The sequence below is a fragment of the Elephas maximus genome, chromosome 3, assembly GCF_024166365.1.
Source record: "Elephas maximus indicus isolate mEleMax1 chromosome 3, mEleMax1 primary haplotype, whole genome shotgun sequence".
NCBI classification, from domain to species: Eukaryota; Metazoa; Chordata; class Mammalia; order Proboscidea; family Elephantidae; genus Elephas; species Elephas maximus.
Genome location: NC_064821.1, coordinates 159,567,741 through 159,583,844, shown reverse-complemented (window position 1 = coordinate 159,583,844; position 16,104 = coordinate 159,567,741). Strand labels below are relative to the sequence as shown.

Genomic DNA, 16,104 nt, shown 5'->3' with positions numbered 1-16,104 from the left:
ATTCAAACTGCCAACCTTTTGGTTAGCAGACAAGCTCTTAACCACTATGCCACCAGGGCTCCATTCAAGCATGTAGCAAGGCAGAATTTGGCCCACTCCTTCTGCCACAGACAAAATGATGACAAGCCCCAACACAAACCCATTTTCTGCTTTTTAACACATCTGTACTGTGGACGGAAACCCTGGTGGCATAGTAGTTAAGAGCTACAGCTGCTAACCAAAAGGTCAGCAGTCCAATCCACCAGGTGCTCCTTAGAAGCCCTATGGGGCAGTTCTATAGGGTTGACTGAGACAGAATCGACAAGATGGCAATTGCTTTTTTTTTAAATACTGTGAGCAAAAATTAAATTCTCCAAAAAATGCATTAAAAGCATTCCACCCCTATCCAATTTGTTCCTGCAAACAAGTAAATTTATGCAGTAGGAAAAGCTGTTTCTGGCAGCTTACAGAATCTCAGCTTTGCCCTAGTAACCGGGCTAATTATAACTGCAGCTACCTGGTAACAGCATGAGATTCCCCTGACATTGGATGGCAGTTCTAAAGCCATCTCAGCTATGCTGGCACCTTCCTTCCTGACAAGGCATCAGAGAAGCTGAGAGGCTGGGAAGGGGAGAGGCCACTACCTAAGCTAGGGTGTAAACACACAAAGACTACCCAGCATCACAAAACTTCAGACCTGGGAGGGATATTAGTATTAATCCTGGCCCAGCCCACTTATTTTATACACAGAGAATCAGAGGCCCAGAAAAAATGACTTGTCTTAGCCAGGAAGCTGGCAGTCATCTTGATTCCTTTCTGTCAACACTCCAATTCATCAATCCTCAAGTCCTGTGGATATCTGGGAGGACCTCCCAAATATGCCTCAGATCAGTTTCTCCCCTCTACTTCTACGGCACAGCCCTCATGGAGATCCTCATCATCTCTTGCCTGGCCTTTTTGTTGTCCGGATTTCCTTCCTTGTCTGCCTTGAATCCATCTTCCCCACAGCCACCAGCAATATCTAGCATGTTCCCTGCTGCTTAAAGCCCATCAATGGCTCCTCATTACTCTCAAGATAAAGTATATGCTACTTAAGATGGCATAAAAGGATTGGGTCCTATATGCCCTCCAGCCTCATTCTATCTATGACTAGTACTTAAAATTCAGCAACACAAAACTATTTATAATTCTGTCCACATACCATGCAGTTTCTTGCCTCTAGGCTTTGCTCATGGCTGTCCCCTCTGTATCAAAAACTCTCTCCTTCCACCCCGTCATCCACTGACTGACTAATGCTCACCCCCTTTAAAGACAAAGTTCAGGGATCAAATCAAATAATCCTTTGTAGATTTTCCTTCCATTGACTCCATTCAGTTGGATTAGAGATGCCTCATTTGAGTTCCCTTATACTTTCTACCATTGGAGCCCTGGTGGTGCAGTGGTTAAGCTTTCAGCTGCTAACCAAAAGGTTGGCAGTTCAAATCCACCAGGCACTTCTTGGAAAGCCTATAGGGCAGTTCTACTCTGTCCTATAGGGTCGTTATGAGTTGGAATCGACTCAATGGCAATGAGTATACTTTGCATATGTTTCTATTACTGCTTTTTACCACACTCTATTGCCTGTATTTTACTCATCTTTCAATTCCCAATTTCCAGCATAATACTTGGAATATAGTAGGCACCCAATTAATGTTTATTAATGCATGAATGCAAAGGTCTCCATGATGTTTCTTATTTATTCCTTTTGAAAGAACATTTGTGTCTGAGACTGACGGGGTAAATTTGCTGCAATAGAAACATTTGGATTTTATTGTTAACTTATACACAGAAAAACTAAAATGAAGAAAAGGCAAATGGGACAAATGATCCCAAATCTAATATTGAGGAAAAAGAAACTGGTTTGGAATAAAAAATGGTCCAAATGGAAACGACACAGTAATTGGATTTATCTGGATAATTTTGTCATCCTTCAATTTGTCACAATAATGGGAAATATCTATTGAGGGCTTACTATGTGATGGAAACCCTGGTGGTGTGGTGGTTAAGTGCTACTGTCATGGAGTGAATTGTGCCTCCAAAAATATCTGTCAACTTGGCTAGGTCATGATTCCCTTGTATGACTGTCTGCCATTTTACCATCTGACTTGATTTCCCTATGTGTTGTAAATCCTATCGCTATGATGTAATAAGATGGATTAGTGGCAGTTACATTGATGAGATCTACAAGATTAGATAGTGTCTTAAGCCAATCTCTTTTGAGGTATAAAAGAAATAAGCAAGCAGAGAGACATGGGGACCTCGTACCACCAAGAAAGCAGAGCTGGGAGCAGAGCACCTAAGGTTCCTGTGCTGAGATGCTCCCAGACAGAGGGAAGATTGATGACAAGGACCTTCCTCCACAGCTGACAGAGAGAAAGCGTTTCCCTGGAGCTGGTGCGCTGAATTTGGAATTCTAGCCTCCTACACTGTGAGAGAATAAACTTCTCCTTGTTGAAGTCATTCACTTGCGAATATTTGTTATCACAGCGCTAGATGACTAAGACAGCCACAGCTGCTAACCAAAAGGCCAGCAGTTCAAATCCACCAGGTGCTCCTTGGAAACTCTACAGGGCAGTTCTACTCTATCCTACAGGGTCACTATGAGTTGGAATCCACTTGATAGCAACGGGTGTGGTGATAGACATTGTGTTGAGTTCAGAATTGCCTCATTTAATCCTCCTCCGACCCCTATGAGATGTTGTTGTTAGGTGCCATTGAGTCAGTCCCGACTCATAGTGACCCTATGTGCATCAGAAGGAAACTTTGCCTAGTCCAGGCTAAGACTGGTGGTGAGGACCTTCCTCCAGAGCTGACAGAGAAAGCCTTCCCCTGGATCTGATGCCCTGAATTCGGACTTCTAGCCTACTACTTTGTGAGAGAATAAACTTCTGTTTGTTAAAGTCATCTACTCGTGGTATTTCTGTTACAGCAGCACTAAATAACCAAGACAGAATTTAGTACTGAGAATGGGGTGCTGCTCTAACAGATACCTAAAATGTGGAAGCTGTTTTGAAACTGTAAATGGATAGAGGATTCAGAAGGAAATGAGGAGAGCTGTTAACACTAGAGAGGGCACAGATGGTGAGAAGCAGCAGCAGAGGACCAGCCACAGCAGAGAACCAGTAGCAGACCCATAGAGCAACAGAGCTGAGTGCCTTTGCACAGCAGGCTTCCTGACGGAGTGGGGTGCCTCTAGGCACTTATGAGTGGAGCTAGGCTTACCGACCCACGAAGCAAGAGAGCTGAGTGCCCTCCAGCCAAAGTTTGCCGGCAGATTGGGTGCCTCCAGGCACTTATCACTGGAGCTAAAGAGCTTTGGAACACTTGCCCCAGTGGGGTAGACTCCGGCAGCGAGGCCCGAGGGGCCAAGAGGCCAAGAAACTAGAAAGCAGAAGCTAAAGAGACAAGGAGCACAGGAAGCCAAGCTGCCTCAGTCTCAGGGCATGGCCACAACCTCTGAGGTTTCAAAAGGTGGAGCCAAGGCCTCTGGTGTTTCTAAGTGTGGAGTTACCACTCGGGTGGACTAGGAAAATGGTGTGCCTAAAGCCGAGGGAGCAGAGTTGCCATCCCAGTGGGCCTAGAAGGCAGAGCTGAAGCCCAGGGCTGGGGGCCTCCATTCAGAATCTGAGAAGTGTGGCCAATACTTAGAGTCTGGAGTGCAGGGCTGTTGTCTGAATGGTATCAGAGAACAGAAGATTATTTTCAAGCCTTGAAGGCTAGTGTAATGTGTTCCGCTGACTTGCTTAGTGCCTGTTAGGCCTTCTTTCCCTCCAATTTCTCCCGTTTGTAATGGAAATACCTAGCTTGTGCTGCATGTTGTATTGTACCTTTGGGAGCAGATAACTTGTGTTCTAGATTTCACAGATGAAGAGGAATTTTTTTTGGATTTTGGACTTGGAGTTGATTTAAGACTTGCTGCTGATGATATGATTGGGTGAATGTGTTTTACATGTGGCAAGGACATGAATTTTGGGGGGCCAAAGGGTAGAATGTCATGAATTGAAATGTGTCCCCCCCAAAATATGTATCAACTCAGTTAGGCCATGATTCCCAGTATTGCATGGTTGTCCTCCATTTTGTGTTTATAATTTTCCTATGTGTTGTAAATCCTAATCTCTTCCTGTGGTTAATCAGGCAAGATTAGATTATGTTAAAGAGAATTAGGGTGGGATTGTAACACCCTTACTAAGATCACATCCCTTATCCAATGTAAGCAGAGTCTCCCTGGAGCGTGGTCTGGATCACCTTTTATATTACAAGAGATAAAAGGAAAGGGTAGTGAGTGGAGAGTTGGGGACCTCATACAACGAAGAAAGCAGTACCAGGAGCAGCACGCATCTTTTGGACCCAGGGTTCCTATGCTGAGAAACTCCTAGTCCAGGGGAAGACTGATGACAAGGACCTTCCTCCAGAGCCGACAGAGAAAGCCTTCCCCTGGAGCTAGTGTCCTGAATTTGGACTTCTAGCCTACTAGACTGTGAGAAAGTAAACTTCTGTTTGTTAAAGCATCCATTTGTGGTATTTCAGTTACAGCAGCACTAGATGACTAAGGCAGAAATGTTGTTGTTGTGGTTGTTAGGTACCATCGAGTCAGTCTCGACTCATAGTGACCCTATTATGCACAAGAGAACGAAACACTGCCCAGTCCTGCACCATTCTCAGAATCATTGCTATGTTTGAGCCCATTGTTGCAGCCACTGTGTCAGTCCATCTCTTCAAGGGTCTTCCTCTTTTTTGCTGAACCTCTACCTTACCAGAAACCCTGGTGGTGTAGCGGTTAAGAGCTTGGCTGCTAATGAAAAGGTCAGCAGTTTGAATCCATTAGCCACTCCTTGGAAAATCTATGGGGCAATTCTACTCTGTCCTATAGGGTTGCTATGAGTCAGAATCTACTTGATGGCAACAGGTCTACCTTCCCAGGCATGATGTCCTTCTTCAGGGACCGGTCCCTTCTGATAACATGTCCAAAGTATATGAGATGAAGTCTTGCCATCCTTGCTTCCAAGGAATACTCTGGCTGTACTTTTTCCAAGACAGATTAATTTGTTCTTCTGGAAGTCCATGGTATATTCAGTATTTTTCACCAGCACCATAATTCGAAGGCATCAATTCTTCTTCAGTTGTCCTTATTCATTGTCCAGCTTTCACATGCATATGAGGCAACTGAAAATACATGGCTTGGGTCAGGCACACCTTAATTCTCAAAGTGACGTCTTTGGATTTTAATACTTTAAAGAGGTCTTTTGCAGCAGATTTGCCCAGTGCAATACATCGTTTGATTTCTTGACTGTTGCGTCAAGAAACAATTTGATTGTGGATCCAAGTAAAATGAAATCCTTGACAACTTCAATCTTTTCTCCATTTAGCATGATGTTGTTTATTGGTCCAGTTGTGAGGATTTTTGTTTTCTCTATGAGATACATGCTATTATTATACCCACTTCAGCTCAGAGAGATTATATCATTTGCTCAAGTTAACACCATGTGTAGTAGAACAAAATTCTATTCCAGTTCTGTCTGGCTCCTAGCGCTTACCTAAGCCAAATTATAGCAGAATAATAAACACAATGAAAATTTGGTAGGCAAAAAACTCAGTAGGTTGTTTATCATGATTTTTAAATCCTAGGTGCAGAAGTGTGCTAGGAATAAACCTCAAAGTTTGCTCAGGAAAAGTATCACCAAAAATGAGAAAACCATAGCATAAACCATAGGCTCATGAAACGATGAACTACAACCATCTTAACTCCTATATAAAGGCCAGACCCACTTCAGCCTTCCAAGAACAATTATATCATATTTGAACATTGACTCTATCTGGTCCAGGATGACAACATTCAATGTCTCCGGACTCATTTGCTATTAGATCTGGCCCTGTCAGCTTTTAAATTCCATCCTTAGAATGAGGCCTTGAATCCTTTTTAAAACATTAGTCAATAATAAATTCACATAAATTTAATAAAATGCATTATAAGTGAGTAGTCATCATGGGGTGAAACAGCTGGCAGTAGTTATGTGTGCTGTGTGGAAATTGGGTGTTAACCACATAGCAGTAGATTTCATAAATTCCAGGATCAGGCATGTTTCTAGCGGTGGTACACTCTGCTATCATGAGAAGATGCAGGATTAGATAATCAACAACAAGGAAGTGAGCCAAGTTACCACCCAGAAATTATTTACCAGAGCAGCTGCAGCCCAGAAATGCTAGCAAGCCAATGTCGCTAGGAGTGGGCCATATCAGCTGTGGACCATTTGCAGCATTTTCTCTCTTTTTTTTTTTTGCTACAGAACCAGGAGCTATATGTACTGCAATGGCTTTTCCTTTGTTTGCTTTATATATTCAAAATTACCTTACAAAAAAACTGAACCTACAATTAATGTTTGCTACTAAGAGGGGGCAGTGGTACATAATCATGCACGTCTAATCAGGGTAGTAGGTGGCAACCCCAGGTGTGTCAGAGTAGAACTATGCAAGGTGTTCAATGGCTGATTTTTTGGAAGTAGATCGTCAGGTCTTTCTTCTAAAGCACCTCTGGGTGGGCTCACACTTCCATCCGTTCAGTTAGCAGCCAAGTGTGTTAACTGTTTGTACCACCCAGGGACTCCAATCCAGGTATACGCCCCAGTGTGTGTACTAAAGATAAGTCTTTTTTTTTTTTTAATTATTTGCAGAGAATGAAGCTTAAGGATAGTTTAATTTAAGCATTCAATAAAAAGGTTGCCAGTCTTACAGAACTAATTTCATGTACAATTTAGCACTATTTTCTTAATCTATGGAAACCCTGGTGGCGTAGTGGTTAAGTGCTACGGCTGCTAACCAAGAGGTTGGCAGTTTGAATCCATCAGGCACTACTTTGAAACTCTATGGGGCAGTTCTACTCTGTCCTATTGGGTTGCTATGAGTTGAAATCGACTCGATGGCAGTGGGTTTTGGGTTTTTGGTTAATTAATCTATAACCCAAAGCCATTGCTGTTGAGTCAAATTCCAGCTCATAGAGATCCTATAGGATACAGTAGAGCTGCCCCGTAGGGTTTCCAAGGCTGTAAATCTTCACGGAAGCACCTGGTGTGTTCGAACCACTGACTTTTCGGTTAGCAGCTGAGCGCTTAACCACTGCACCAACAGGGCTCCTTTATTAATCTATAGCTAGTACAGTTCTTCAATTTATTTCTATATTCTCTGGACAGCTTAAAAGAGAAAAAACAAATTACCTCTTTTTACTTACCTGCTTTGAAGTTGATATTCCTAGGTTTTACATAATTCCCTAGCTCTTACAACCTCTCCTACAATAAAAATCATTGTAGCTTCCTTTACAGTTAAGGATTATATCTGCTATTTTAGTCTCTCCCTCAATCAACTGCCTAAAGGAGGGCTCCTCTCTTGCAAAGAGAAAGATAGTACTCTCTCCCCAGTTCTCTTCTCCTAAAGTTTCCCATATTTCCCTTCCCTGAAGTCACTGTGGTGACAACGTTTGATTTTTCATTCTTGAGTACAAATACTGCAACAAAAATTGACAGTGGCAAAATATGTAAAACAATGAAATAATTACTATTCACAATAGACTTGCGTTACATATGTACCATAAATATTTGTTTTTGTTTTTTTAAAGAATCATATATACAGCACCCAGATTATTGCAGATTCTAATTCAGTTGGCATGTGATTTAATGTTTTTACTATATTTAAAGAAGTGTCCTTTCAACACTAAAGAAAAATCAAGTATGTTAACGGAACAGGCTCCAAATTCTCATCTGAACCACCTGACTTACCATATGATGCTGTGCACGTTACCCTAAATGTCTCCTCATCAATATGGCTGCTAAGAAGCTTCCTAACCTCGTGAGGTCATGACGTGGATAACACGGGTGAACGTTAGAAACATGCCCGGGCACATATGAAAGTGAGATTTTAAAGAGCCGAACTTCTTCCTCATTTTTAAATATAATAATGACTAGCATGACTAATAGTAACATAACTGCCACCCTCCTCATGGATGTATGATGCTATTGAGTTTACAAAGTGCTTTGATATTAAGTCTTCTTACTAAATCTTCATGACTGTTATTTATTCAGATTCTCAACAAATAACTTCCAGTGCCTCCAGTGCTGTGCACCATTCTTAAAGCCAGGTCTACAGAAGTTGAACAGGCTCAGGGAGGTTCAGTAACTTGCAAACACCCTGCTTTCTATTCCTCCTCACTACGTAGGGTGATAGGCTACTTTCAGCTAGAATGTTAATGATTAATAACGGCTTTATGTTTTCTACTTCCCAAATAATAAGAGCATTTTAACTTAAACCTTTACAAAAACGAGGGGCTGTCGAGTTGATTCTGACTCATGGAGACTTCATGTGCATCAGAGTAGAACTGTGCCTTGTAGGGTTTTCAATGGATGATATCTCAGAAGTACATCACCAGGCCTTTCTTCCAAGGTGCCTCTGGGTGAACTCGAACCTCCAACTTCTCAGTTAGCACCCAAATGTGTTTACCCTTTGCACCACCCAGGGATTCCTAAGCCTTTAATGCTTCCCAAACAATCATAGCCAACTGGGATGAGTAATGTAACAGACTGAATTAAAATTTGGTGAAAAAGGAGAGGATGCACAGTAGTTTGAGATGCGTCAAGTCATGTGAGGACAGCTACTGCCTGACTACTCTGCTCGCACAACTGATTCTAGGTAGAGACAGCATCATATCTATTTCCTATGTAGGATAAGTGACCAATAGTGGAGTCCAACAAAAGGTTGTCACTTCTGCATGTGACAATGTGCTGTGACTCCCCCCTCCCCCAGACCCTGCTCCCCAATATCATTAATTACACTTCTCTAGAGAGCCTGATGCCCTTTCACACCCTGCTCAAATGTTCACTGAAGACTGTTTCCTGAGCCAGCGCAGGCAGACAGTGAGACCAAATAATTCAAGCAGTCATTTGATTCTAGCTAAACAAAATCCTTTCCTTCAAATTATCTAGGAAATAGGCCATTTTTCTTCTGTTTTGTTTTGGATACAGTTAAGGGCAAAATATTCATCTCTCTGCTAAGTGAACAAATTTATTCACCGTTCCTAACCTGAGGCAAAACTGTCACTCATGCTACCCCTCACTCCATCTCTGAGTTACCAACCCTCACCTGGCAGAATCCTCCTAAACTCCTGGCAGCTCCAATGAGGCCCACTCATTGTATAGCCACACAGACAATGAAAAATGAATCTGGACCAATTTCAGGATAATTCAGGTAAAACATGGAAATTCAGGCAAGACAGGAGATAGGGCAAAATTCCCCCAGATTTAGCTGTCCATATTAACTGAATTTATGAAATAATTCTTTGAATCTCAAAGACACCAACTATTTCTCTAATCTATGATATTATCTAGTGGCCTTTAATGCTTCACAGCCTTCTTTTTGACTGCAGAGGGCACATGTAGAAAATGAAAATCTTTGTATAATTCTCTGGTATAGACTGCTGGGACGTGCTCAGGCGACTTCAGGTCCTGCTTGCTCAGACACTAAGAAGGCTGAGGAAATCAATATTGTGGTAACCAGTTATGATGCTTAATCCTTGTAACCCATGGCTTAATGTCCTCTTACCAAGGTGCTGTCTCATCTCACCCTCTGCTCAGCCAATCCACTGGGTCTTCCTTCCCCACTCAACTCACTGTCAATCAAGACAACCCTTCCTTCCAGGGAAGCCACCATGCCCCTTCCCATCTCACCTCACACCAAGGGCTAGGCCATTCACACCCTTCTCTTCATTCTAAGTGAACTGCTCCTATGACTTAAAATGTCCAAGATTCTGACTTAAAAGCTTATCTTTAAAATCATTCTCAAAAACAAACATGATTTTCACAAGAAACACAAATGTTCTCAGCTCCTGCCCTCTTCTCCTTGGCAATCTCCTCATCCTCTTCCCCAGAGAGCCAGAGCTAGAAGGGACCTTTCTCTGGTGGAATGTTTCTCTGTGTGTGGCCTGGAAACTACCAGCCTTGGGGAGGTGGGGGGGAGGGGGTCTCGTTTAAAAATGCAAATTTCCAAGCTCCTCCCTCCTTTTACTAAATTAGAATCCCTGGGGGTGAGGCATAGAATTGACATTTTAAACCAGCTCCCAAGGTGTTCCATACACTTCCACACCAGAGTTTGAGAGGTTCTGATTTAAATCAGCTCCCTACTTCTACAGAGAAGGAAAGTAGAAAACAGGCACCTGAGAGGTGAAACGGGCTTGGCCAAGGTCAAAAACCAGTTGGCATGGAGTCAGTTCGGACTCATAGCGACCCTATAGGACAGAGAACTGACCCATAGGGCAAGGGCTGCTGTCCAATGTTACAGGGCGTTAAAAGTGACCAGGCCTGGACAGGAACCGTGTCCCTCCCTGATAAGCACAGCAGAGCCAGGAAGAGCCTGAAATAAGGAAGGGTCCGTCAAGCAGCGGTGCCACGAGCGGCTGGCCCCTGCACTCACCCGCTTGTAGACGTCCTCCCGGCTGGCCTCATACTTCTGCTGCATGCGCTCCTCCAGGAAGTAGATGCGCAGCTTGAGGCTGAAGTTCTCCTTCTTCAGGTCATTGAGGTGCTGGGACAGAGTGCGATATCCATTAGACATGGTGGGCAACCCATGGGGAGGAGCATGCCCAGTCGCCCCTCACCCCAGGAACATAGTGCAGCTGCACCGCCTCATGAAGTGAGCCGGCTGGGACGCCGCTGAGGCTGCGGGGACCCGGGGGCTACGGCGACATGGCCCTGGTCGCTGGCTGTCTCTCAGGGACTCTCGGGACTGGGCTCACTTGCTCTGGGTGCTGGAGCACAGCGCACTTTCCTTTTTTACCTCAGGGAGATATTTGCGGAATCCCTGACAGAGGAACATGCTTCGTGAACTCAGACACAAGTGGTGTAACCCGATTCCAAGCCAGGACTCGGCTGTCAACCTCCTGGAGCCTCCCTGGCCCAACTGCTGGCAGTTAACAGCTTCTCAGAAGAGAGAGGGGACTGACCCTTAGAAGCTTCCAGGAAATGGGGAAGGGGAGTAATTCAAGGTGATGGGGGGGGTGCAAAAGAAGAAAAGGAGGAGTGCATGTGGTAGGTGCTTAAGCTCCTGATGACTATTTGAGACAATAAAGGTCATGAAGAAATAAAGTTGTTATAGAGAACAGCACATATACAAAAAATGACGTCTAAAATGGTGGTTGTATGTTAAATATCCCATTTCTGTCAGGTGCAAATCTCAAAGGCTACTAATTAGATGGGTCTCTAATTTTCTTTGATGATCCAAATGCTCTTCTCTAATCAATTCCTTCCCAGTTTTCCTCCCCATGTGTTTCCATCCCGCAGGCAGTTAATTTAGTAGCATTATTACCATGCATCTCCCCCCATACACACCATTGTCAACCCTAAAGAACACATCTTCCAGGTCAGTGGAATCTTTGCAAACTGTGTACTAGTTATACTAGCTCACAAAGAGGCCTGGTCAAGGACTCCTCCCTCCATAAATGGAATGGGGTAGGAGAGAGAGGGAGCAGTCAGCCAGGAGCCCAGAGATTTCAGCCAGTTACTGGCTCTTAACTCAGGCACCTGCCAAGTGGAGCCAAGCACTCATCACCAGATCCTGCTCATAAAGCAATTTAAGATCCTTGCATGACAGCTGCGACATAAGCAGGAAGTATTATTTATACCACATCACATGGGACATTGAAGGTGACTGGGAGACAACCCCACGGCACAGATAACAAACACAGGCGCTTGGTTGCAATAATACTAGGTTGGAAACCATTTAATATTACCGTTCAAGATTAAGAAAATTAAAAAGTTTACACTTCAAGCACTCACTTCTTCCCCAATCTACCTGCTTTTCATTCTTGAAATTCCATCTCAAACCTTCATAATTCCAGTCAACATCTCCTGAGTACCCACCAGGTAGTATGTTAGGCAACAGAGAGATGAAGAAGTCCCAACCCGCAAACAGATTGGTGGTCATTTAGCTGATCATTACATGTTAAGATACATGTTTTACATTATAGTCCTCCAAACCTGTGTTTTATAAAATCAAACGTTTTACATTTTACGGGGCAACCCAGTACACACACATACACATACAATCACACATAATTGAAATAAAAGTTCTAAAAAGTAATCGTTACCAGCACTATGTGTGAGCCACTGATTTTCTGTGCTCTTTCTCTTTCTGGGAACTATCCACTAAATTGATTGCATGATCTGCTAGTGAGCTTTAGCCTGCAGTTGGAAAAACACTGAATCTATGGGAACCCAGAACGGTGATTAATTCTGACTTGGATAATCAGAAAAATTTTCACTAGGAATTGAACTTGTATTTTGCTTTCAAAGATAGGAAAAGTCTGAGGAATAAAGCAATCTCAAAAAAAACAAAAAAAAAAAACGGTTGCCGTCCTGTCTGTAGAGTTAATTTGGGACTCATGGTGATCCCATGTGTTTCAGAGTAGGACCGCACTCCATAGGATTTTCAATGGCTGTGATCTTTTGGAAGCAGGTGGCCAGGCCTTTCTCCCTAGGTGCCTCTGGGTAGAGTCACACCACCAACCTTTTGGTTAGTAGCCAAGTGTTTAACAGTTTGTGCTATCCATAGACTCCAAAGTGACCTCAGGAGGACATGATTAGAATTGAGCATTCTCTCTAATAGATTTGGATTATATGTAAGCAACACATTTCTTACCATAGACAGTTGATAACAAGCCAAAATATCCTCCATTTTTTAAAAATCTATACATTAAAACTGAAATATTTCCATTAAATCTGTGCTCTCAGAATAAATGTCATGTAGGCTTATTTGATTAAATAGAGGCAGTGAGGAAAAGTGAAAAGTCTAAATTAAAACTTTGGAGACTCTTTTCCGATCCCAGTTCTGTTACTAAATAGTTATGTGACGTTGAAGTGTGCATCTCCAGAGCCCTAACTGCCCTCATTTATTAAAGGAAGTGGTTGTGAACTATGATTTTAAGGCTCTTTCCCAAGCTTCTAGAGGGATAACCTAGTTATTATCACCTCCATTTTACACAAGGGAAACCAGGCTGTCAGATTCTAGATTAGTGTTTAACCATGCTTTCACTATCTCCTTGGACTCCTTTATGGTGTAAAATAATTTAATGAAAGTTTTATGGAAAGCGAAAACTGTACACAAATACAGAGTATTCTCATCCAGCATTTATCTTTTATTTTAGTACTTTTATGCCTCTTTTTTCTTATGCCCTGTGACGCCTTGTTCTTCTCCTATCTCTCTGACCCCTTCTCTGTGCTGTTGACAGCTCCTTAGAGTGCTTAAATGATGGTTAGTCTTTCCCTTCTGCTTTTTCTTCACTTTACACTCTTCTATAGAGATTTCATCCACTTTTGTAGCTGTAACTTCTGCCTCCCAGGTATCTCACAAAGCTCCAACTGAATCCTCCCACCAAGAGTTAGCACTACATATTCAACTCTTTGCTACCCAGACCCAGTGCCGTCGAGTCTATTCCGACTCATAGCAACCCTATACGACAGAGTAGAACTATCCCATAGAGTTTCCAAGGAGCGTCTGGCGGATTCGAACTGCTGACCCTTTGGTTAACAGCCATAGCACTTAACCACTACGCCACCAGGGTTTCCAACTGTTTGCTAAATAGTTCAAATTACATGTTCCATTTCCACCACAAACCTTAAAACCCAAAAACGTCTGCAATAGTCTCTATCACGTCTGCCAGAATCCACTCCAGCCATCTGTTCTCCATATTATAGCCAAAGTAATATTTCCAAACTTAAGTCTTATCCTGCCATCTCCCTTAAAGCCTTCCAGAGGCATCTCTTCACTCTTGGAATAAAAGGGGAAATCCCCATCGCATTCCTTCAAGACACTTTGCCTCTTCTTTTAATTCCTACTTCACATCCCACCGAAACAAAGCCTTTTTGCTACCCCAGCCTGGAAAGATTCCTTCCTTTTCTGAACTCCTAAGTCAAATATTAGGAGTCTCTGGGTGGCACAAATAGTTGAATACTCAACAACTAACCAAAAGGAAGGAGGTTCCATCTCACCTAGAGGTGCCTTGAAAGAAAGGCCTAGTGATCTGCTTCCAAAGGGTCATACCATTAAAAACCCTATGGAGCAGTTCTACTCTGTGTGCATGGGGTCCCATGAGTCAAAATCGACTTGATAGCAACTGGTTTGGGCTTGGGTTTGTTTAAGACAAATATCAACATTTGGTAAGTGTTCATATGCTGCCTCAAGATACTGCTTTTATTGTTATCTTGAATGCTTATTCACACCCTTTACAATTATTTAACTTCTCATGTATCTATGTCCCTCCGACTGGTCAGTAAGCTGCCCAAGACAAGGATCGATGACATACACCTCTATTTACTCCTATAGCTCCCACAACAACCTCTTCAAGAACAGTCATCCTGCTAGGATGTTTATTGTAGAGAATTGATGTCTTGTTCACTAAAATGTCTAAGTTTATATCCCCACCCTGACATCTCCCCTGACCTCCGAATTTATATCTGACTTCCTAATAAAATTCTCACTTGGGTATCTAACGTAGGCATCTCATACTTGTGACATCTAACACTGAGCTCCTGATCCTTCCCTGCAAACATGCTCCTTGCTCATTGGACCCCGGTTCAATTTGTAGCAACTTGTTTGCAGTTGTTTGGCCCCCAAGTTTTTGAGTCATCTTTAACTCCTCTCTAACATACATCATCTAATCTGCCTTCAAATTTTACTCTTCAGTAGAGAACCATCTACCACCGCCACTGCTGATACCACTACCACTTTGGTCCAGGATACTATCATCTCTCCCCTAAGTTATTTGAATAGCCCCCTAAACTGGTCTCCCTGATCCCTTGCTCCCCTATAGTCTATTTGTAGCACAACAGCCTCAGTGATCTTTTTAAAATATAAATTAGTTTGCTCCTCAGCTGAAAACCCCCACTGGCTTCCCAGCTAACTTAGAATAAAAGGCATAGTTCTTTCATTAGTCCATAAGGCCCAAGGCCCAGCATGATCTGGGGCCTCTCTGCTCCTGCCCCCCATTATCTCTGTTTCCTTTTCCTTGCTTCCTTGCCCCTGTGCACTCGGCTCCAGTCATACAGTTCCTCCATGCTGTGCTTTTTTCTCAAAAACACCAAACACCTTCCTCACGGGCTTTGAATTTATTGTTTCTTCTGTCTGGTATGCTGTTTTTCTAGAAGTCTGCATGATTCTCTTCCTTGTATTCTTGTCTTTGCTGAAATATCACCTCCTCAATGAGGTGGTCAACCTATTTAAAACTGCAGCCCATCCAGTGCCTCACCCCAGCACTCCTACCCCCCTTCATTGTTTTTGTTTTTTTCCATAGCACCATCACCTTCTAAAATATCATGTTTATTTATTTATTTATTTTTCTTTCTCTCCCCATTAGCATATAAACTCCTGAGAATGCCCAGATTGTTACCTGCTTTATTCACTGCTGTACCAAAGTACCCGGTGCGTAGTAGGTGCTCAATAAATATTTGTCAGATTAGAAAATGGATACTTTAACCTTCTGACTTTGACCTCACAGGATCTGATTCTAATAAACTTCAATCCGTATAAGATTCTGGAAATTGTTCAGGATGAAAACATATCTAAAGGTATGCCTCCTTATAAAGATGTTATTTTATAAGTAAAATAAATTATTCTAACAGGTTAATTTTAACACACAATGCAGAATCTAGACTTTGTATAAGAGTTCTGAACAATGAATGGGGAATAATATATGACAAATTATAATCCAAGGATAATATGAACTGTACAGAAGTGAGAATTATAGAAATTAGGACACAGAGGTTCTCAGGGAAGTTTCCACAGAGAATTGAGACTTGACTCACCTTAAAGGATGAATCAGGTTTGGATAGGCTGGGAAGACAAGGCAATCTAGGCCAGTGGAACATAAGCAAAGATACAGAGGGCCAACTGGATTGAAACAAAGGGAACATGCTGTCCTGCAATGGGAGAGCAGGGGGAATGAGAAGTAAGGACCCATATTACGGACATCTAGAAGGTTGGGATGAGGAGTCTGAATATGGTCCTCTGGGCAGACACTGTGGAGCCCTGGTGGCACAGTGGTTAAGAGCTTGGCTG

The 16,104-nt window shown here is 42.7% G+C and overlaps 1 protein-coding gene across 10 annotated transcripts in view; it reads right to left on the bottom strand.

The window, feature by feature from the left end:
* LOC126073344 (myomegalin) overlaps nucleotides 1-16,104 on the bottom strand; it is a 254,478-nt gene that overhangs the window by 163,530 nt on the left and 74,844 nt on the right. For all 10 annotated transcript variants that reach the window (XM_049879947.1, XM_049879926.1, XM_049879928.1 and 7 more), the window contains exon 4: nucleotides 10,468-10,578. In XM_049879947.1, coding sequence (XP_049735904.1) covers nucleotides 10,468-10,578 — 111 coding nt within the window. The remainder of the gene's footprint in view (nucleotides 1-10,467; nucleotides 10,579-16,104) is intronic.